Source organism: Lutra lutra, chromosome 16, assembly GCF_902655055.1.
Source record: "Lutra lutra chromosome 16, mLutLut1.2, whole genome shotgun sequence".
Classification (NCBI taxonomy): Eukaryota; Metazoa; Chordata; class Mammalia; order Carnivora; family Mustelidae; genus Lutra; species Lutra lutra.
Window position 1 is genome coordinate 18,097,124 of NC_062293.1, and position 21,136 is coordinate 18,118,259.

Consider the following 21,136-nt stretch of genomic DNA (forward strand, 5'->3'; position numbering starts at 1 on the left):
CCTCTGCTCCCCTGGACAGCCAGATGCCTTAAAAGAGTAGTTACTCCTTTCTCACTTCCCTCTCCGGCTGCTGCCCTTCTCTGAAACTGCTCCTGCGAAGGCCACCTATGATGACCTTCTTGTTGATAAACCGAGGGGACACTTTTCAATCCTCATTGCGCTTGACTTCCGTGCTAGGCCAGACCTTGAACGAGGTCTCGGACTTGGTTAAATGACCTTTTAAAATCGCTCTATATCTGAAGCAGCGACTGCCACACCTGCGTGCAAAGGACAGGCAGTGAGAAGGGTGCAGTTGAAAGGACGTGCCCCCCGCCCCCGGCCTCCTCTGAGCATGTAGGGTCGGGGGTCTTGTCTGTTGCAGAGCATAAGATATCCACACACCTCACAGGAGAAGAGAGCCTGTCGCCTTTCACAGCATATTGGCCATATCAGTTCAGAAACATCTGCCACCATAGAGGGCAAAAATTCTTCACCTAACCCTCACATCTGGGTTCTAGGCCTCAAAATTCAGATTAGGCCAATGCCAGGCTAATTTCCCTTTATCAACATCTGTAGCGTAGGGCCCAGGGGTTTTCCATTCATATTCCCTAAGGTGGGCCTGGGCACGCCCTACCAAGTCTTCTCAGCATCACGGACTCCGTTGACTCTCTTGCCTGCAAAACCCCTTTCCCTTGACTTCTGAGATCCAAAGAACAGCTCCTTTTGCTCCAACTTGCATGCCACTTCCCCCCGACCCCCTCTATTGTTCTCACTATAGAGAACATCGTTTTTAGTACTTGCTTGTCTATTTTCTCCCATAGACTGGCAAGCTCCATGAAGGTAGGAGGTGGCATTTATCACTCACCAATTTTCCGGGCCCACCAATAAATACTTATTGGAAGAATGAACACAAAAACACCTATGACCATTTCACCGAATGTCTGCAGTGTGCTACACTTGCATTATTTCTAATCTTTGCAACAAGCTAAGTGTCCCCTTCCCATTGCCCACAGCCGGGACAGCCTCTGCCCTCTGCCTCGCCTCACCTTCTCCAGCTCATTATCCAAACCAGAAATGGACCAAGGCAAGACCTGTCTGACAAGGACACAAGAGGAACTTGTTCCCCTGGTGGCTCCTGGGGACCCCAAGCCCTTAACTACACCCTGAACCTCTGTTAAAATGCATGCATACCCCTGGGGTGCCTGGGTGGCTCAGTGGGTTAAACTTCTGCCTTCGGCTTAGGTCATGATCTCAGGATCCTGGGATCCAGCCCCACATTGGGCTCTCTGCTCAGCAGGGAGCCTGCTTCCCCCACCCCCCACCTGCCTCTCTGCCTATTTGTGATCTCTCTCTGTCAAATAAATAAATAAAATCTTTTTTAAAAAATGCCTACCCCTGTGAGAGGGGAGGGGACCCCTAAGCTGGAATCTGTTCTTTAACAGTTGTATTTCTCTTGGGTAGTGCAGATCGCAAGAATACCCTGGGTTTTTTGTAGCTTTACAGTGACAGCACCTTTCCATCGTTTTCTCATTTTATTCTCCCCCAAAACAAAAATGCTAATCGATTGTGTATGGGGGAAGGGAGGTCCAGGTAGGTGAATGAAGAGTCTGGGTCAAATCAACCAGGTATTAAACAGTGACTCCACTATCTTGAGGGAATTTTGCCTCCTACTCTCTCACATACCTCAGACCTGCTCATTGTCCCAGGGTGGGGACAGATCAGGTGAATGAAACTGGCAAGCTCCTGGCAGCCACCACCTGTTTCATCCTGATCAGATTCATACAAAGCTATCCCCTTCCAAACGCTGGGGGGTTTGGAGGACTTTCACATACATGCTGTGTTAAGTGACAAGGAAGGGCAGGATATTCACCCCATTTTATGGATGAGGAAACTGACACTTCCGAGGTCTCGGCACTAATTGTGGCTGAAACCAAGCTTCCTGATTTCAGTGCATGGCTCTCTCTTTGACCTCCACAACCTCCAGTGTTGAGGATCAGCATGAGGTTGGCCTACCGGAATCCAAGAAACAGGCGGTTATGAAGGATGTAGACAGTGGTGCTCTAAGGGGCCAAGCCTCGTATTCAACAATCAGTCCAATGTATTCCTGACACCGTCGAAAGGGTGGAATTGCCATTCTCTGTCTCCGATGGCTTTCCCATCTGAAGATTGTTCTCAAAGTCCATTCTTGGGAGGGTCGCGGAATGAGAAGAGCCCCTGGACGGTGGCTAAAAAGTCCCTCTTGAATCGGTAGACGCCGTCTTAGTCCACAGAAAAAAACTTGAAAACGAGTTCGATATCTGGTTGCTGCAGCTGGTGATGAACCCAGTCCCAGGCACGACAGAGTGGGCCGCGCTTTCCCGGTTCCCCAGCCCCATACAGGTGTCTGTGGGTTTGGCGAGGCCAGCCCAGAGATGATCTCAAAACCAGCAAGCAGGAAGGGCAAGTGCGCAGGCGCACAGTGGACTGCACCCACCACCTCCGAGCTTGTACTTTGTTACTTAGGAAACAGCCAATCAGCGGTCCGGACGGGGACCAATGGGAAGCGCGGATGAGCCGACCCGGCTAATTTGAACGCGCCGCGCGCGGCCCAGGTTGGCGCGGGTGGGCAGGAGGGTGTGGGGAGCGCCTTCGGGTGGTCTGGGGCTCCGGACTGCGGCGGAGGGACCGGGCTGCGAGCGGCGACAGCAGCGGCGGGGAACCGACGAAGGGTAAGCTCTGACCTACGGCGGAGTCTGCCCCGCGGGCTCCAGCGCTCAGGTGGACCCCGCCGCTCAGGGCGGAAGCAGTTTTTGTGCCAGACCCAAAAGTGCAGCGTGGAGACCGAGCAGGTTCTGGGTGGTGTCCTCTGAACAGGGCGGGGGGCGGTGCGGGGAGCAGGGCTCTTCCTTCCACATCTGCGTGGAGATCAGCGTCCCTCTGTTCATTTGTACGGCACCTGGGCTGGGTCCTGCCCTCTGTGCATCCGATCTGTGAAAGGTCCTCCCGCTCACTAGAACTGGAGACCTGGAACTCCTGCACACCTGTGTGGAGTAGCTAAGACCCTCTTCGCACATCCCTACGGAAGAACTGATTGCAGAGCTGTGCCAGCTGCCGAAAATTAGTTACTGGGGGACTCAGTAAATAATTTGATTGAATAAAGGAAGGAATGGAAAGACTGTATGTATGACAGGAAACTATGCCTTTTGCTACCGCTCCTAGGATGCCTCCCCTCTTAATTTTGGCACTTCTGGTCCTTTATGATAGAACAGAACCACAGAATACATGTGTAGGAAATTTTTTAAAAGGAGTTCAAAGACATTAATGAAATAGGATTTTATTATGTGATAAAGAGGATTAACTTAACCAAAAGCTGTATCTTGGAAAAGACTAGTTAAAAAAGCCAAACCTCTGGCAATGTTGATTAAGATATAAGGAAAAGAAACATAGAATGATCTTAGGAATGAAAATAGGGGCATAACTTCAGTTACTTGGAGAATAAAGAGAAAAAGAGACTTCAGTGGAACACCCTTTTGGCAATGCTTTTGGACAATTTTCTAGAGGAAAAAAAACCCAGCAAAATTAACTCAAGAAGTTATGGAAATTTTGAACACACCTGGAACCATTGAGGAATTGAATTCATTTAAAATCTCCCCATCAGGGGCGCCTGGGTGGCTCAGTGGGTTAAAGCCTCTGCTTTCGGCTCGGGTCGTGATCCCAGGGTCCTGGGATTGAGCCCCACATCGGGCTCTCTGTTTGGCGGGGAGCCTGCTTCCTCCTCTCTCTCTGCCTGTCTCTCTGTCTACTTGTGATCTCTCTCTGTCAAATAAATAAATAAAATCTTTAAAAAAATAAAATAAAATAAAATCTCCCCATCAAACGAAACAAAACAACAACCCCCCATGAAACTCCACCAGAAATGTTTAAGCAATTACAAGAAATTATTCTAATCTTATACAAACTCTCCCTAAAAAAAAAAAAAGAGAAAACCTTTCCAGTCTATTTTGTGATCTCAACAATCAGACAAAGAAATTTATACATTTACTGTATAAGTGTATACAGTATATATGTATACTGTATACATTTATACAGTAAATTGTATAAATATAGTTGTAAAAATCTCAAATATTAGCAATCAGAAGCCAACGATTTATATTAAAAAATATATCATGACCAAGTGGGGTTTATCCCAGGAATATGAAAATGATTTGAGATTAGAAAATCAAATACAATTTACACATTTACAGATTAAAGAAGAAAACCTATCCCATTAGGCACAGAAATAGAATTCAATAAAATTCAGTACCCATCCATGAATTTTTAAAAATTTGGTAAACTAGGGTTGCCTGGTGGCTCAGTTGGTTAAATGTCTGGCTCTTGATTTCAGTTCAGGTCATGATCTCAGGGTCATGAGATCGAGCCCTGCCTCAGGCTCTGCATGGAGTCGGCTTGAGATTCTCTCTCTCTGCCCCTGTTCTCTCCTGCTTGCTCTTTCTCTCTCTCTCTCAAAATAAATAAATGAAATCTTTAAGGGGCACCTGGGTGGCTCAGTCGGTTAAGCATCTGTCTTCAGCTCAGGTCATAGTTCCAGGGTTCTGGAATGGAGCTCCCCATTGGGTCCCCTGCTCAACAAGGAACCTGCTTCTCCCTCTCCCTCTGTTGTTCCCTCTGCTTGTGCTCACTCACTCTCTCTCTCTCTCAAATAAATAAATAAGTAAAATCCTTAAAAAAAATTTTTTTGTAAACTACAAATAGAGGTAAATTTCCTTAAACCAGCAGAAAGTGAAATAACAGGAGATCCCCTGTACAATTAGGAAAAAGATATGATCATTCACTATTGTTGCCACCATTCAATATTGTACTAGAGGTCCTAGCCAGAACCATAAGACAAGAGAAAGAAATACAAATAAAATTAGAAAGAAATAAACAAAATTATCATCAGTTATGGCCTTATGATTGTCCATATAAAAAGCCAAAAAAGACCGCTCCTTCCTCTGAACGACCCTGGTAGAAAGAACCATTGGTCTTTGGATGTTGCCCTGTGGGTAGGTAGGAATTGCAGAAACCAGGCTACAGAGCAGAATAATGCCTCTGGTGACCAGAGCAAGGTCAGGTTCTGGCCTTGCTACTTACCATCCCTGTGACAAGTGCCTTCCTGAGCCTCAGTTTCCCTTGTAGAGTAGGACTGGAACAATTGTATCAGTAACTACAGACTGAGATTGTTGCAGAAGTTAAATGACACCATCTGTAAAGCCGCTAGCATAGGGATTGATGCATAATTACGCGCTCAACAAATGGTAGCTATAATAGTAATTGTTTTTAAACTTTGGGATTCAGACCCTGCTCTTCCCTGGCTCTCATTCATTTCTAGGACAAACACCATACAGCATCTAGTGCATGCTGAATTTGGTGTCTAGGTATCCGGGGTGCACAGACATCAGAAGGGGGTCCTGCTCTCTTGAAGCTTGAGGACAAGAAACACTCCTGCGTGAGAGATTTAAGAGAGCGAGGAAGGGGGCTACAGCAACCCCTGTGAAAGCAGAACATCCAGGGGCTAGCTGCCTTCTCCACCTTCCCAGCTCCCAGTGTCTGCAGGCAGATCCCCTCAAGTCCTTAGAAATTCTCCAGGGGCTTCTAGAGAGGTGGGGCTTGTTCAACCCTAACCCTAAGAGAGTGGGCAGAGGAGCCTACCCCAAAAACAACTGAATCTTGGCTTCCCAGCCCCAGCTCGGCAGTGAACTAGCCTCTGGGTTTTAATGAGCTGCCCTGGGTTAGAAACAGGACGTGATTGTGGCTGGCTCAGAACCCTGAAGATCTTATTAAAGAATCCTCTCCCTTGTACTTTGGGCTGAAATGCTCTTTCCAACCGGGGATCAAAGCAAACTTGACAAACGTTCTCTCATTAATCTCCCCATCCCCCTGGGGTGGGAGCAGATCCGTAGCTGTTCTCTCTCTGGCTCTCAAAGAGGGGAAGCTGATGCGACATTGCCATTGCTGGTGAAAAGAGCTCCCCACCGGTCAGACGCAGAGCAGACACCAGGACCCAGGCATCCCAGCTGCAGCCCTGCCAAGTGTCACCCTAACTGCCCCCCCACCCTGTGCTCCCAGCGCAGTCTCAGGAAGAAGGAAAACATCTCATTAGGCAAACAGTCTGCCTCTCTGGCCCTCAGGAGGCGGAGAGGAGAGGACTGTAAAGGTTATGCGCATTCCGTTGCCAGTGCCCTTTTTAATTTCCTGCTTAGAATGTTGGGCTGCTCTGTGGCTCTTCCTCAGCTCAAACCCTCCCCGCGGGGAGCTGGGACTTCCATTAAGCCAGACAGCATAGACCTAGACGGTGGGGCCAGGCACCCTCTGCCCTCACTTCTCTGGGTACAGGCGTGGGGCTCCCTGGGGGGCAGGAATGCAAAGATGAGAGTCAGGAACTCTCTCTGGGTGTTGAAAATTAGGTACAGTCCATATATCTGAAAGTGTTTGCCGAATACATAATACTAGTTACATAAAAAGAATTATAATTATTATATAAACATATGGGACTATTACAACAGTGTGATCATGAGAGCGTAATATATAATACCATTGTAAGGCAATAGAGCAGACTCTGCCATCAGACTGCCTGGGTTGGAACCAAGCTCCATCACTTACTACCCTTGGGATCTTGGGCAAGTTGCTTACCCTTCTCAGTCTCAATTTTCTTGTTGAAAAATGAGTCTAATAATAGTATCTATCTTGTGGGATTGTGATGGAGCTGAAAAGGAGATGGTATGCATAGGGTGTTTAAAACAACCCCTGCCACGGTGAGCACTCAGCTTTTCTGTTTATTGTGACAGTCCGATGGCTGGGACAGGGAAAGAACTATGCAATGTAACAAGATGATTATTGGTTGATAGCTTTCCCTTGTTCTGCTTGAGGAAGGAATGAAGACGTGTTGGGGATAGGGGACAAGAGTTTCAAATCAGCTCAATTCTGCCTCATTCCCAAAGGAAAACATGAGTTATTTACTAGAGTAGTAGAGAGAAATCTTACTTTTCTTTGCTGAATGACCTGGGTTCTAACAGTGGGACCTAAAAAAATCTTTCCTGGGAAAACATTCATCTATTTATATCCCCCAGAAACAGCCCCTGTTCCTTAACCCTTTTAATATATCCAAGAGGTGGGATGAGCTTTTCCAGGATAACCATGACTCCTGCATTCCAGAAATCCCATCTGTACTCTTGGTAGGCTGGCTTGATGGAGAAATGAGAATAGCAGGGAGAGAGGTGTGAGGGAAATACAAGAGGGAATAGATAATAATTATCTTAATAATTATTATTATTATAGATAATAATTATATTATTACCAGGTCAACATCAGGAAATCTACCCACGTCACCTCCTGTATTAACGGATTAAAGGATGGGGCACCTGGCCAGCTCAGTCAGTGGAGCCTGGAAATCTTGATCTCAGGGTTGAGAGTTTGAGCCCCACATTGGTCACAGAGTCCTACCAAAAAACCCAAAAAACAAAAACAAAAACAAAAAAGATTAAAGGAGAAGCACTGTTATCATCTCAGCCCTTGTCAAAAAACATTTGATAAAATTTAATGCCCATTCCATGGGGCACCTGGGTGGCTCAGTGGGTTAAAGCCTCTGCCCTCGGGATATGATCTCAGGGTCCTGGGATGGAGCCCCGCATGGGGCTCTTTGCTCAGCAGGGAGCCTGCTTCCTCCTCTCTCTCTCTGCCTGCCTCTCTGCCTACTTGTGATCTCTGTCTGTCAAATAAATAAATAAATAAATAAAATCTTTATAAAAAAGAATTAATGCCCATTCCTAATGGGCAGTGGAGGGTAGGGAACTAAATATAGAAGGACTAAAGATAGAAAGTATCTGTCATTATTTGCAAACTATATCATCATTTAATTGAAAAACCTAAGAGAACCCATGACAGTCTATTAGGAGATCAGTAATGTGACCAAATACAAGATCTACATCCAGAAAGCAGTTGCTTTCCTATATTCTGGCAAATAAAAAAAAATGAATTAGAAAACACAATTTTATTTATTTATTATTTTTATCGCTTTTTAAAGACTTTATTTTTTAAAGATTTATTTATTTTATTTTGAGAGAGAGAGAGGGAGTGTGTGTGAGTGAGCAGAGGGGCAGAGGGAGAGGAGAATCCAAAGCAGAATCCCTGCTAATTCGGGAGCCAGACACAGGGCTCAATCTCACGACCCTGAGATCGCAGCCTGAGCTAAAATCAAGAGTCAGACGCTCGACTGACTGAGCAACCCAGGCGTCCCATTAAAGATTTAGTTTTTAAGTAATCTCTACACTCAGTGCGGGGCTGAAACCCACAGCCCTGAGATTTTTTTTTTTTTAAAGATTTATTTGTTTATTTGACAGAGAGCGAGAGAGACAGTGAGAGAGGGAGCACAAGCAGGGGGAATGGGAGAGGGAGAAGCAGGCTTCCCACTAGCAGGGAACCTGATATGGGGCTCAATCCCAGGAGTCTGGGATCGTGACCTGAGCCAAAGGCAGACGCTTAACCGACCGATCCACCCACATACCCCAACCCTGAGATTAAGAGTCGAACACTCTACCCACTGAGCCAGCCATGTGCTCTTGAAAATGCAATTTTGAAAAGGGCCTATTCATGATATAATAAAGACTAGACAATAACCAGTAACAAACCTATCAAGAAATAGGCAAAACTCCCTTGAGAAAAGCTATGAAATTTTACTGATGGTTTATATAAAGCAAATAAAGAAAAGAGATATGGGGCACCTGGGTGGCTCAGTGGGTTAAAGCCTCTGCCTTCGGCTCAGGTCATGATCCCAGGGTCCTGGGATCGAGCTCCACATCAGGCTCTCTGCTCAGCAGGGAGCCTGCTTCCTCTTCTCTCTCTGCCTGCTTCTCTGCCTACTTATGATCTCTGTCTGTCAAATAAATAAATAAATAAAATCTTTAAAAAAGAAAAGAGAGGGCGCCTGGGTGGCTCAGTGGGTTAAGCCGCTGCCTTCGGCTCAGGTCATGATCTCAGGGTCCTGGGATCGAGCCCCGCATTGAGCTCTCTGCTCGGCAGGGAGCCTGCTTCCTCCTCTCTCTCTACCTGCCTCTCTGCCTGCTTGTGATCTCTCTCTGTCAAATAAATAAATAAAATCTTAAAAAAAAAAAAAAAAAGACAATTACAGGGGCGCCTGGGTGGCTCAGTGGATTAAGGCCTCTGCCTTCAGCTCAGATTATGATCCCAGGGTCCTGGGATCGAGCCTCGAATTGGGGGCGAGGGGTGGGGGGGCTCTGCTCAGCAGGGGGTTTGCTTCTCCCTCTCCCACTTCCCCTGCTTGTGTTCCCTCTTTCAATGTGTCTCTCCCTGTCAAATAAATAAATAAAATCTTTTTTAAAAGGTGGGGGAGTAGAACAATAAATTCCTGAAAATAGTTCAGAAAATTAGGAGAAAGAAAGACTAACAGTAGTGGTTGGAAGGGGAATGGTTCTTGCCTCACTAGGTAAGCAGCATGCTGTAAGGGACTGGAATAGAAACGGGGGTATTAGCACAGGAGTAGACAGATTAGTGGGACATAAAAGCCCAGTCATACGCCTCTGAAGAAACCTCAAGTCATTTGGCTATGACAAAGAGATATTTATTAATAATAATATTCTTATTCTCTTGAGATAACACATGGAGATCGGCTGCAGGGGAGGGAGTGGGAGAAGGTCCTCGAACACTAGTCAGTCTAAGGGCGTACCTCATCAGGGCTGGGGTCAGACCGGTCCTTCTCTCTGTTGTGTGTCTGCCCAGGTGTTGCCATGGTGATGCCAGTGGAGGACAGCAAGGTGCGGGTCGTGGTGCGGGTCCGGCCCCCCACCCCTCGAGAGCTGGAGAGTCAGCGGCGGCCTGTGGTTCAGGTGGTGGATGAGCGGGTGCTGGTGTTTGACCCTGAGGAGCCTGACGGGGGCTTCCTTGGCCTCAAGTGGGGCAGCACCCACGATGGCCCCAAGAAGAAGGGCAAAGACCTGACGTTTGTCTTTGACCGGGTCTTTGGTGAGGCGGCCACCCAACAGGACGTGTTCCAGCACACCACCCACAGCGTTCTGGACAGCTTCCTCCAGGGCTACAACTGCTCAGGTGAGAGCCGGGGCACGGAGGAGGGAAAGCCCCAGCTGGTAGCAGCCTTGCCTCCCTGCTTTCTTCTTTTTTTCTTTTTTTTTTTTTTAAGATTTTATTTATTTATTTGACAGACAGAGATCATAAGTATCCAGAGAGGCAGACAGAGAGAGAGGGGGAAGCAAGCTCTCTGCTGAGCAGAAAGCCCGATGCGGGGCTCGATCCCAGAACCATGGGATCATGACCTGAGCCGAAGGCAGAGGCTTAACCCACTGAGACACCCAGATGGTCCTCCCTGCTTTCTTCTGAGGGCTTCCTGCGTCCCTTGGCTGTGCCCTCCTTACCCTCAGCTGGGCACTTGCCCAGGAGGGTGCTGGGCCTTTCATTCTGTGTGTGACACACCCTCCCAGGCTTTAGTAGTGGATCACAGACGTGGTTCCTGTCCTCTTGAGGCTTGTGCTCTAGAGGGGAGAGAAGATGCTAATCACAAATCACCCCCAAAATGTGTGATTATAAACTGAGGTAAGCGATATGAGGAACAGAACCTCAGGCCTTCGGCGGAGGAAGCTGCCCAGCCTGGAGAAGGGCCCCCCAGGAATGGGAGAAGCTCCCACACGCAGTGGAGACCCCTCTGCCCTGGCAGAGGAGAGCTAGGCCACAGGCACAGGGAGCTGCAAAGCTGCAGTGTGAACGCAGGGGGGTGTGAGTGGGTAGGAACTGGAACTGACCACAGGAAGGCACAGGAAGGGGCTTGGGGAGAAAAGGGGCGCCGGTCTGGGTGGCAATGCACAGAGGGACTCCTAGGGAAGGCGGATCGGGCCCCCCCACTGCCCTCCCCCAACTCTGTCCCCCACAGTGTTTGCCTATGGGGCCACCGGGGCTGGGAAGACACACACCATGCTGGGAAGAGAGGGGGACCCTGGCATCATGTACCTGACGACCATGGAACTCTACAGGCGGCTTGAGGCCCACCAGGAGGAGAAGCGATTTGAGGTTCTCATCAGCTACCAGGAGGTAGGGCTGTTCCCTCCCAGGCCTGAGTGGCCCCAGTGACAGACAGTGTGGGAGGGAGTCAGCAGCCCAGAAGGCACAGATGAGGCTCTGAGAGACACCACATTGGAGTGGAACCTGCCTGTCCTGCTCTCACCGTGTACCGATGTCCTGCAGAGGGCCACTCCTGGCTCGGCGTCCTGCCAGGCTTTCCCAGCCCTGCACCTCTGCCCGCCCCTGGCCTCTGGGGAGAGGGTTCCTGAAGGGCCCTCTCTCACAGGCCTCTCTCTTGCCTCCTTCCTCCTCAGGTGTACAATGAGCAGATCCATGACCTCCTGGAGCCCAAGGGGCCCCTCGCCATCCGGGAGGACCCTGACAAGGGCGTGGTGGTGCCAGGACTCTCCTTCCACCAGGTGCGGGACGGGGCTCGGGTGGCGGGAGTAGCCCCGCTGCTTCTCCAGGGTTCTCTCTCACCAGGCAGTCTGGGGATGCCATGGATCCTGGGGTGGTTCTAGAGAGCAGCTCTTCCGGCTGGGGGAGAAGCCCCGGCTGGGGAGACCACAGCGCCCTTCCTGGGCATCTCCTCTGTAGCCCACCTCCGCGGAGCAGCTGCTGGAGCTGCTGACCAGGGGGAACCACAACCGCACGCAGCACCCAACTGACGTCAACGCTACATCCTCCCGCTCCCATGCCATCTTCCAGGTGAGACGGGTCGAGGGTTGGAGCCCGAAGCTGGGACTCCTGATGCCCAGCACCCCTCACCCCTGCCGTCTGCCCTCCATTCCCTCCCCCCCAACCCCCAGATCTTCGTGAAGCAGCAGGACCGGGTTCCAGGTCTGACTCAGGCCCTTCGAGTGGCCAAGATGAGCCTGATTGACCTGGCCGGTTCGGAGCGGGCATCCAGCACCCATGCGAAGGGGGAGCGGCTGCGGGAGGGTGCCAACATCAACCGGTCCCTGCTGGCCCTCATCAATGTCCTCAACGCCCTGGCCGACGCCAAGGTAAAGCCACACAGCCCGGGGGGCCTGCCTGGGACAGCCACTGAGTGCCCGAAGCCCAGGGTCCTTCCCTCCGGCCTTGGGCCAGTGGCCACTGGGTCTCAGCCTGGATCAGTTCTGTCCAGCCATCTCAGCTCATGCCCTCTTGCTGTCGCCCCAGGGCCGTAAGTCTCACGTGCCCTACCGGGACAGCAAGCTGACCCGTCTGCTCAAGGACTCCATAGGGGGCAACTGCCACACGGTGATGATCGCTACCGTCAGCCCCTCCACTCTGACCTACGAGGACACCTACAACACCCTCAAGTATGCCGACCGTGCCAAGGAGATCAAGCTCGCGGTGTGTGCCGGCCAGAAATGGCCCACCCAGTGTGGGGGGTGGGGCAGGAGGAGGAAGGGACAGGACCCACCAGCATTTTCCAGTACTTGGAGCAAGCATTTCCCCAAGGCAGAGGGGAAAATTTCCCTAGCCTCCATCTTCAGGGAAATTTTTTGGGATAGAAGCAACTCAGTCCCCATCCTTGGGCAGACTCCAGCTCGGGGAGAGGCAAGACAGTCTCCAGGCTTGAAAAAGAGAGGAAGCTATCACAGCAGTGGGCTAACAGGGAGAATCATCTCAAGAGGGAGACGACAGAAGGGTGGCCAAGCGCTGGCCCATGAGAGCTGCCCTGGCCTGGTGAGGGCATACTGGTCACGGAGTCAGGGGTCTCAGGTGCAAAGGCATCCTTCTGCCTTTTGCTGTGGCCTCAGGCAAGCCACTCACTGCCCTTCTGCAGTCTGGTTCCCCTGTGGGGAGGATGAGGGAAGGGTGAGTCGCGGGAGTGTGAGGGAAGTGCCTCGCTCAGAGCCCGACTCTTGTAAGCGGTTGCCAAATGTTGCTTTGAATGAACACATGAACCTCTCCCCTGGGCCCCCATCTCAGCTTAAGAGCAACGTGATCAGCCTGGACTGTCACATCAGCCAGTATGCCACCGTCTGCCAGCAGCTGCAGGCTGAGGTGAGAGGCCCGCCTGGGGAGCTCAATGGGGAGGCAGGGCAGGGCGGGGCGGGAGGGCCGGAGTTGGGCCCTGGGGCTCATGGTGCACAGCCAGGGCTCTGTGCTTCCCTGGGGCTCTGAGGGACTGGTTGCTTTGATGGCAGGTGGCCGCCCTGAGGGAGAAGCTCCAAGTATATGAGGCGAGAGCGGGGGCCAGACCACAGGACCTCCAGAAATCCCCCAAATCGGGCCCTTCCCAGCAACTGTGAGTCCTGTGGGCACACTTGCCCTCTTCGGTTCAACAGGGAAAGCCCCCCCTTCTCCAGCTTCTGTGCTGCCTCCTGGGATCCGGGGTTCCCAGCCCATGCCCAGCACACTGATTGTCACTCTCGGTGACACTCTGGGTGACAAGACACTGATTGTTGCCTCTAGTGCTTGCTCTCACATGACACAGTGCCTTCTAGATAGTCCTAAGAGCAACTCTAATTAACATTAAAGTAGAAGAAATGCTCCACATCAGATGACTAAGTGACACCCCCAGCCCACAGAAGCAGCATATACTCCTTAAAAGAAGGTGAAGTTAGGGAGGAGGCAGCATTGTTTCCTAAACCAGGAAATCATGGACGCTTCCTACCCTTTGCTACTGCCCCCTTGTTACCCAAGCTGGGCCCTATACCACTTCGTGCCACAGAGACCCTGCCCCTCCCTGCTTTCCCACCTCTCAACCCTTCCCTCTCCCCACTAGCCTTCCCAGCCAGCCCTCACCATCCAACGTTCCCAGCCAACCCTGCACTCCAGAACTCCACCCAGGGTCTGCAGTCCTTCAGGAGGAGAGCCTGGGGCCAGAGACCCAAGTGGGGAGGGTCATGGAAAGTAACTCACCAGACCCAGAGCTGCCCCAGGAAGACAAGGACAAAGACGCAGTGGAGAAGGAGGTAGGACAGAGGGGATGGAATTTGGGAAGCAGTGGCCCTCCCCAACTCATAGACTCCCTTCATTTCTGGATGTCTTACCTGGATGTCTTGCATCTTAGTCATTAGGGGGCTTTCAGATCCTATGCAGGAAGGGTAACTCCTCTGTGTCTGCATTGAGGGGCAAGCCCCCAGAAGGGGAGCAGGGAGGGGGAAGCGGCCTGGGAAAGAGAAAGTCTCAACTAGGACCCAGTCAATCCAAGAGTCATCATTCCCACTCTTAGGGGTTGGAAAGGTTTTAAGATCTGCTTATGTAGGGGAGGGTGGCCATCCAGGGCTCTCTATCTATGACTTTCTTCCTCCTTAGGTTCCCATCCAGGTACCAGAGCAGACCCTTGGACACCAGCTGCCAAGGTCCCCTAGCCTGACCCTGCAGCCCAAGCCAGACGTGGGCTGCCTCTCCCCACAGAACTTGGGCAGAGACCATCCTAAGCAGTAGGTGTCTTCTTGCTCTCCTCTGGGGTTCAGAGTGGCAGTTGATGGGTTCCAGACTTCCTGGGGTGGGAGCTGGTATTAAGTACATTGCAAAAGTTTTGGTTTTGCCCTAGTTGAGAGTTGCATCTTTTTTCCTCAACATTGTCCCTTATCCGCTTTCAACAAACTGGAAATTCTCACCTACTCTGTCTATTTACCATCCTCTCTATTCTTTTTTTTTTTCTTTTTCTTTTTCTTTTATTTTATTTTATTTATTTATTTGACAGAGATCACAAGTAGGCAGAGAAGCAGGCAGAGAGAGAGGAAGGGAAGCAGGCTCCCTGCTGAGCAGAGAGCCCAATGCGGGGCTCAATCCCAGGACCCTGGGATCATAACCTGAGCCGAAGGCAGAGGCTTTAACCCACTGAGCCACAGGCGCCCCCATTCTCTCTCTTCTTCCACTCTGTCCATTTGGTGGAAAAAACACCCAATTCCATCCCGGATTTGGCTGGCAAGTTAGCCCCAAGTTAGCGTGGGGCTCCCGGGCCTAGCGCTCTGCTTCCCAGTCTGGGGGCTGAGCTGCCTGTCCCCTGCAGGGAGGAACCAAGCCGTCGAGAGAAGTTGGGTGACAAACTCAGGAAGGGACCACCTTCTTGAGGCAGGTGCTTACCGCATGTCTTCACCAACAGATTATGGCCATTTCTTCTCAGAAGTAAATACAGACCACTACCCAAAGCCAAAGAGAAATGGATTCTGGATCCTTCTTTCTGTCTTTAATAGAGAGGTCCTGCTAGTATGTTTTTTCTTGGCCCCTAGAACATAAATCCCCGGCCACTTAGCTTTGCTGCTGCCAACCCCACTCATGCCTCCCCAGCACGCTTCACGCTAGGCAGTATATTTAAAGCTTCCGGACAGAAGGGCTTGTTTAATTTTATTTCTTGTTGGGGAGTGTCTGTTCCCGACTCAGCAAAAATGCCGCAGCCTGAATAATCAGCAGCTCATTATCTGTCTGCGGTGCTGACTCCCCAGGGCCCTGGAGTGGCAGGGATGCACTGGCAGGAGGTCCCCTTGGCCCCGGGGCTACCACTGATGAGTCAGGGTCTCTGTGCCCTGGTGTTCCCTCACTGTGAGGACGGAAGACACCAGGGTTCTCATTTCCACTTTGCCTCTAGTTTTGCGGTACCTGAAAGGTGCTTCAGTCCTAGCTGTGATTTGGGGATCGGTCTTCATTCTCCCTACTTCTTAGAGCTAATAATAGATACTAATAAAATGTGACAGATAGACCCCACATATCAGGGGCTGCAGAACATGCTAGATCTTCTCCATACTTGGAGACACCCTAACAACCAGATAATGAAAAATCATTTCTCTTTGGCTTTAGACTTTAGAATCTTAGACCACCAGGGCCCTGAGTGGATCTTAGATTTTCCAGTTCAATGGTTTTTTCAGAACCTTTTTAGCTACCAAGTCCTTTTTTCAAATGGAATCTTACGCTGAAGTTTAATATGTAGAACAGATAAAGCAGAGTGACTCCCATTTTCAAGGTCCTCTGATGGGTTTCTAGAAACCTAATTTGGAAATCTCTGGTAAAGATCTACTCCCTGCTGGCCAGATCGGGACCTGAGGCATTCACCCAGGGCCACATGGCCGGAGGGACAGGGAGAGGCTTGAGTCCCCGACAGCCAGGCCAATGCATTTCTCCCTAGACACCCCCTTCTCTCAGTGGTCTAATCTTCTTATAATGTGTGGCTCAGGCAGACGTCGAATGAGTTTCTTCTATGTCCTTTTTAATTTATATCCTGCCTTCTTTCAGAAAGGCCTGGAGGCTGCTTTGTAAAATGAGTTTGGATTCCCTGAGCACACACTGAAGGCAGAGGAGGGGGCCCAGAGATGTCCAGGCAGGTCCTGCTACCTGAGGATAAATGATTGGCCGTGAATAATCCCCACCGAGATAATTGTGTTCATTCTTTTATCACAGGTGTGCCTCATAGGAAGGAAATTTGCTTTATTAGAATCTAAATTTATACCATCAATAATCGCATTACCCTCATAATTCCCTTTAAATAACCCCTCAGCGCATGTGAAGTGGGCACTGATTCGTACGGGCTCTTCCGGGATCCCAGCCACTGAGTAGGGAGGGCAGACTGTGTGCGTTTTTGAGGGGCCTCTCAGAACCAAGACCAACACGGCCTATCTCATTCTGTCTCCTCTTGTCCTCACAAGGTAGATGTTTTCATTTTACAGAAAATCATTAACCTTACAGTGCTTTACATGTGGTAGGTACTCTTTAAACACTTTACGTATCTAATAACTCATCTCCTCTTCCCATAACCCTAAGACGTGGGTGCATCAGTTATCCCCATTTTGAAGATGGGGAGACTGAGGTCAAGGAGTACTTCCGAGGTCACCCAGTGGGAAGTGTTGGAGCCTGGGCTTGAGCTGATAGGCTGACTTGAGCCTAGCTCCTCCCTGCTGCTGCCTCCTGTTGCCCGCTGGGTCAAAGAACTAATTTGAGATCATAGGTAGCAGTGAGTGACAGAGCTGAGAGGAGACGCAGACCTTCTGGTCCGAGGCCATTTAGTGCCCTTTCCTACTTCCCAGGTCCCTATCTTTGTTGGGGGGCATATTTAGGGATGAAGCCCCACCCCCGCCTTGCTTGTGGCCATCTCTGCCAGCCTTGGTCTTTAACAAGGGCCCGGCAGAGCGAACCCACTGCTGGGAGGACGGGGTGAGGCCAGGCAGGAGGGAGCTGGGGGACTGGCCCCTCGTGGGCTCCTCACCACACCTGGAGCCGTGGGCGCCGGGTCTGAGGAGGGCTGGGACCCCCTTCCCTCTCTTCCAGGTTGGCCTTGAAGGTGCTGTGCCTGGCGCGGCGGCAGTACTCCCTGCTCCAAGCAGCCAACCTGCTGACCCCCGACATGATCATGGAGTTCGAGACGCTGCAGCAGCTGGTGCAAGAGGGAAATGCTGAGCCTGAGGCAAAGGCCTCAGGCACACCCAGCCCGGCCCCGGGGCTGCCTCTGGAGCCATGTTCTGAGTCTGGTGAGTCTCGCCCCTGCTCTGTGTCCAGCAGGGCACCTGGGGCCTCCATTGCTGGGTCAGGTTGCGCTACACGGGACTCGCGGCCCACCTGTGGAATTAGGGGCTCCTGCGTGTCTCCAGTGTCTCTCCCCCAAATTCTACCCATTCACCTTCCTTCTGGCCAGTCCCTGATCTCCCCTCAGCACCCGCCTTCTCTGTGCCCAGATTCTCCAGGCTATTCTGGCCCCGTGACCCGGACCATGGCGAGGCAACTGAGTGGCCTCATGCCCACCCTCGGGGTCCTACCAGGGCACGACCGCACCCAAGCCCAGGTATCCCGGCGGCCCACAGAGAAGAAGAAGAAGAGGAGGAGACCAAGCCCCTCGGAACCAGACAGCCCTCCAGCCCCAAAGCCGGGAACCAAGCGCCAGCGCCAGTCCTTCTTGCCCTGCCTGAGGAGGGGGTCCCTGCCTGAGGCTCAGCCTTCACTCGGGCCCACCACCCCCAAAGGGGGAAAGGCCTCTGCGTCCTGCCACTCCCCTCGCCTCTGCTCAGCCACAGTCATCAAAAGCCGGGTGCCCCTGGGCCCCTCTGCTGTGCAGAACTGCTCCACCCCTCTGTCCCTGCCTGCTCGGGATCTCAATGCCACCTTTGATCTCTCGGAGGAAGCCCCCTCGAAGCTGGGTTTCCAGGAACACGTTGGCTGGGAGGATGTCCCCCAGGAGCTGAATGGGCTGGATCAGCCCTTCATCCCCAGGTGGGTCTCCCAGGCTCCCTCCCAGCCTCCCCCCCAGGCCTCCAGGCAGGGACTCAGGGGTCAGCAAGGGCCAGAGGTGCTGCTGAGAGGGGTGGAAGCAGGCCTGATTTTTGGAGCCTGGTTTGCGGTCTCCCTCCCTTTGGTCTGACCAGTGTCAGTCCCCAGGCCCAGGAGGGCTGCTCCTCTTGGGGGCTCTGCCTTGTCTGTCCATACGCCAAACTGTCCCCAGCTCTGGGACAGTTTGTGGCATGCCCACGAGTGGCTAGCGGGGACCCCCCACACACACTTGGGGAGGGTCAGTGGGGTGGGAGCAAGAATAAGGAGGTGACCTTGTCCTCTCTATTCCTCTGTATCACTCACACCCCCTGGCCCAGTCTTAGTTCCACATCCCGCTGAGAAATGCATATTTCTGCCATTTCCACCCCGGATTTTACCCCCTAGCCCAGCATCTGGACCTGGGAAGGGGATCCTCAGAAAACTCTATTCAGCATTTTTTGGTGAAAAGATGAAGTTCTCACCTTTGCCTTTCCACTCACCTGCCAGGGTTAGGGGAACAGTGACCAGCTGAGGAAAGTCCAAGGCCAAGAACAAACAGCAGACTGACCTTGTACTTGAGAGGCCAAGGGCAGCAGGCTGCCCACCGCACCCCCTGCCCCTCCTACCGCCTGAGCCACCTCTCAGTAACAAGCTCATAGCCAGGCAGGTGGAAGGGTCAAATTGTTTGAACTCTAGTTCCCTGAACGTGCCAGAAACTGACATCTGGATGTTCTCCCAGAACAGGCCTGTCACTCAGCTGTCAGCCCAGGCCGAGCAAGGCAGGGAGAGGAATCCACCTCTAAGTAGGAAAAAACCTCAGAGGTCATCCTGTCCAACCTCCCCACCCTCCAAGCTGGGGGCTGGAGGGAGGAAGTGCCCTTTTCTGGTTCCTTCCTGATCTGCCTCCCTTCACCTTCCTCCCTCCCACAGTGGACCTGTGCCCCTGTTCACCATGAAAGGCCCCAAACCGACATCTTCCTTCCCTGGGACCTCAGCCCGCAAGAAGAGGCGAGCTGCCAGGTGAGGCTGGGGCGGCAGATGAGGAGAGACAGAACTTTCCCCAGGGCGGTAAGCACTGAGCCAATTACGGGGTCTTGGCTGTGTCTCTGGACCCCTCGGAGTCAGTAGCAGGGGTCTCATGAGCAGGGCCAGCATCAGGTTCCCTGACTGAAGGGGATTCCCTTGGTCCTTGTGAGTACAGGATTACACTAGAAGGGAAACGTAGCTCTCTTCGCCAGTGAAAGTCTAGAGGCTCCCTCTCCTTAAGGGGGACATTCGGTGTTCACTGGTTAAACTGGGGGACAGACCCCCACCCGCCACCTCTACTTCCCTCCCACACCCCACTAAGTCCCCTCCCCACTGCCTCTCCTGCCTTCAGATCTGGCCTTGTGGTGCTCAGCCTCCCCCCTGCTCTCAAGACTTAGTGTCCAGTGGTACCCCCTAACCCTACCCCATAGCCCAAGGCACGGCTGTGACCTTCCTTCCTACCTTCCTTCCCTCTCCAGTTCCTCAGTCTCCCACTCCCTGGGAGTGGCCCGAGGCCACAGCCGCATCGCCCGCCTCCCCAGCAGCACCTTGAAGAAGCCAGCTGGGCCCTTCGCAATCCCAGGTGACTGGCACTGGGGACAGGGATGGTCTGGGCCCATGAAGACAGGAAGTAGGAGGGGACAGGATGGGCCAAGACCCAGGTGAAAGGAGGACCCGGGGTATTTCCCAGCATCGCAGGGACCCTGATGAGAGAGGTGGAGGAGGGGTGGGGGGAGGGGAGCAGTGGGACAGAGCCTCACCATCTTCCTCCCTGCCTGCCCCAGGCAACTGGCCCGTGGAGGCCCCCTCCGGTCCCCGCTGCCCTGGCAACCAGCAGGAATTGACGGGGATTGGGAGAGCCCTGTCATCTGGGAGCTGTGTCGCCAAGGTGTCCTGACCCACCGACCCCTCCTGGTCCCCAGAACTGCCTGTGCCTGGAGCCCTGACCTGCCTTCCTGGGCTTGGAGCAATGAATGCCAACACCCTCTTCCTTTATGAACACTCATCCCCATTCATTCTACCTGCTCTCTTTATCAGTCTCTTGTTACACTCAGCTTCTCAGCAGGCGGATATTCATCTTGAGGGTTAGCACATTGCTATTCTGAAGGTGCAGCCACTGAGGTGCCTGGGTGGCTCAGTCGGTTAAGCGTCTGCCTTTGGCTCAGGTCATGAGGCCGGGGTCCTGGGATCGAGTCCCACGTCAGGCTCCCCACTTGACAGGGAGCCAGCTTCTCCCTCTCCCTCTCTGCTTGCCACTCCCCCTGCTTATGCTCTCTCTCTCTTTCTGTCAAATAAATAAAATCTTTTTAAAAATAAATTTAAAAAGAAAAGGTGCAGCCATCATACCCCGTTAGTTCACAGTGCTCTCCGTGCAAGCAGGTGGCTTTGGGGGAAATTGCTCTCCCGTCCCATCTGACAGAGGGCTCTGTGTGCTCCTGGCCACTGTGCAAGGGAGAAGGGATGAGGACAGGGTAGGGGGTCCCAGCTCAACTCTCCCTGGTTGGTGAGAGAGGGGGACACACTCAGCCTCATCCCCGCGGCCTGGAGCAGGAGCCCCAGCCCCAGGCCACCATCCTGGCGATGATGCAGAGGATACTACTGTCTCGATTTCCAAATGAAATCAGCTTTATTGGTTTTGCCCTGTTGGGAACAGGATGCACACTCCGTATAAAAAGAAGGATAAAGAAGAAAGGGACATTCAGTTTTAATGCTACTACCTGGGCATGAGCGCTGTTCATACTCGATTTATAGCTTCTGATCTTTTATTGCTGCATATATACTTCTATATGTACATGTAGATATAGATATATTTTTTTATTACAGTGATTAATAAACCATCTCCATTGTCAGTGTTTGTGTCTTTCTGTGTACCTGGGTGGGATAACAACACCTCCCCACTCTCCCAGACTTTAGG

At 51.9% G+C, this 21,136-nt stretch overlaps 1 protein-coding gene across 2 annotated transcripts; it reads left to right on the top strand.

The window, feature by feature from the left end:
• The first annotated feature begins 2,566 nt into the window (after positions 1 to 2,566).
• Positions 2,567 to 20,394, top strand: KIF18B (kinesin family member 18B). 2 transcript variants are annotated; one of them, XM_047708578.1, is made up of 16 exons: positions 2,567 to 2,687; positions 9,730 to 10,056; positions 10,892 to 11,049; positions 11,334 to 11,438; positions 11,617 to 11,727; positions 11,829 to 12,026; positions 12,184 to 12,360; positions 12,943 to 13,017; positions 13,161 to 13,261; positions 13,742 to 13,931; positions 14,275 to 14,402; positions 17,224 to 17,423; positions 17,628 to 18,159; positions 19,126 to 19,215; positions 19,701 to 19,804; positions 20,007 to 20,394. In XM_047708578.1, the coding sequence occupies exons 2-16, from the start codon at positions 9,738 to 9,740 to the stop codon at positions 20,117 to 20,119; spliced, it is 2,601 nt and encodes an 866-aa protein (XP_047564534.1). In that variant the 5' UTR covers positions 2,567 to 2,687; positions 9,730 to 9,737; the 3' UTR covers positions 20,120 to 20,394. The 2 variants fall into 2 exon arrangements, with proteins under 2 accessions (XP_047564534.1, XP_047564536.1); XM_047708580.1 differs by having other exon boundaries at positions 13,769 to 13,931.
• The last annotated feature ends 742 nt before the right edge of the window (positions 20,395 to 21,136 follow it).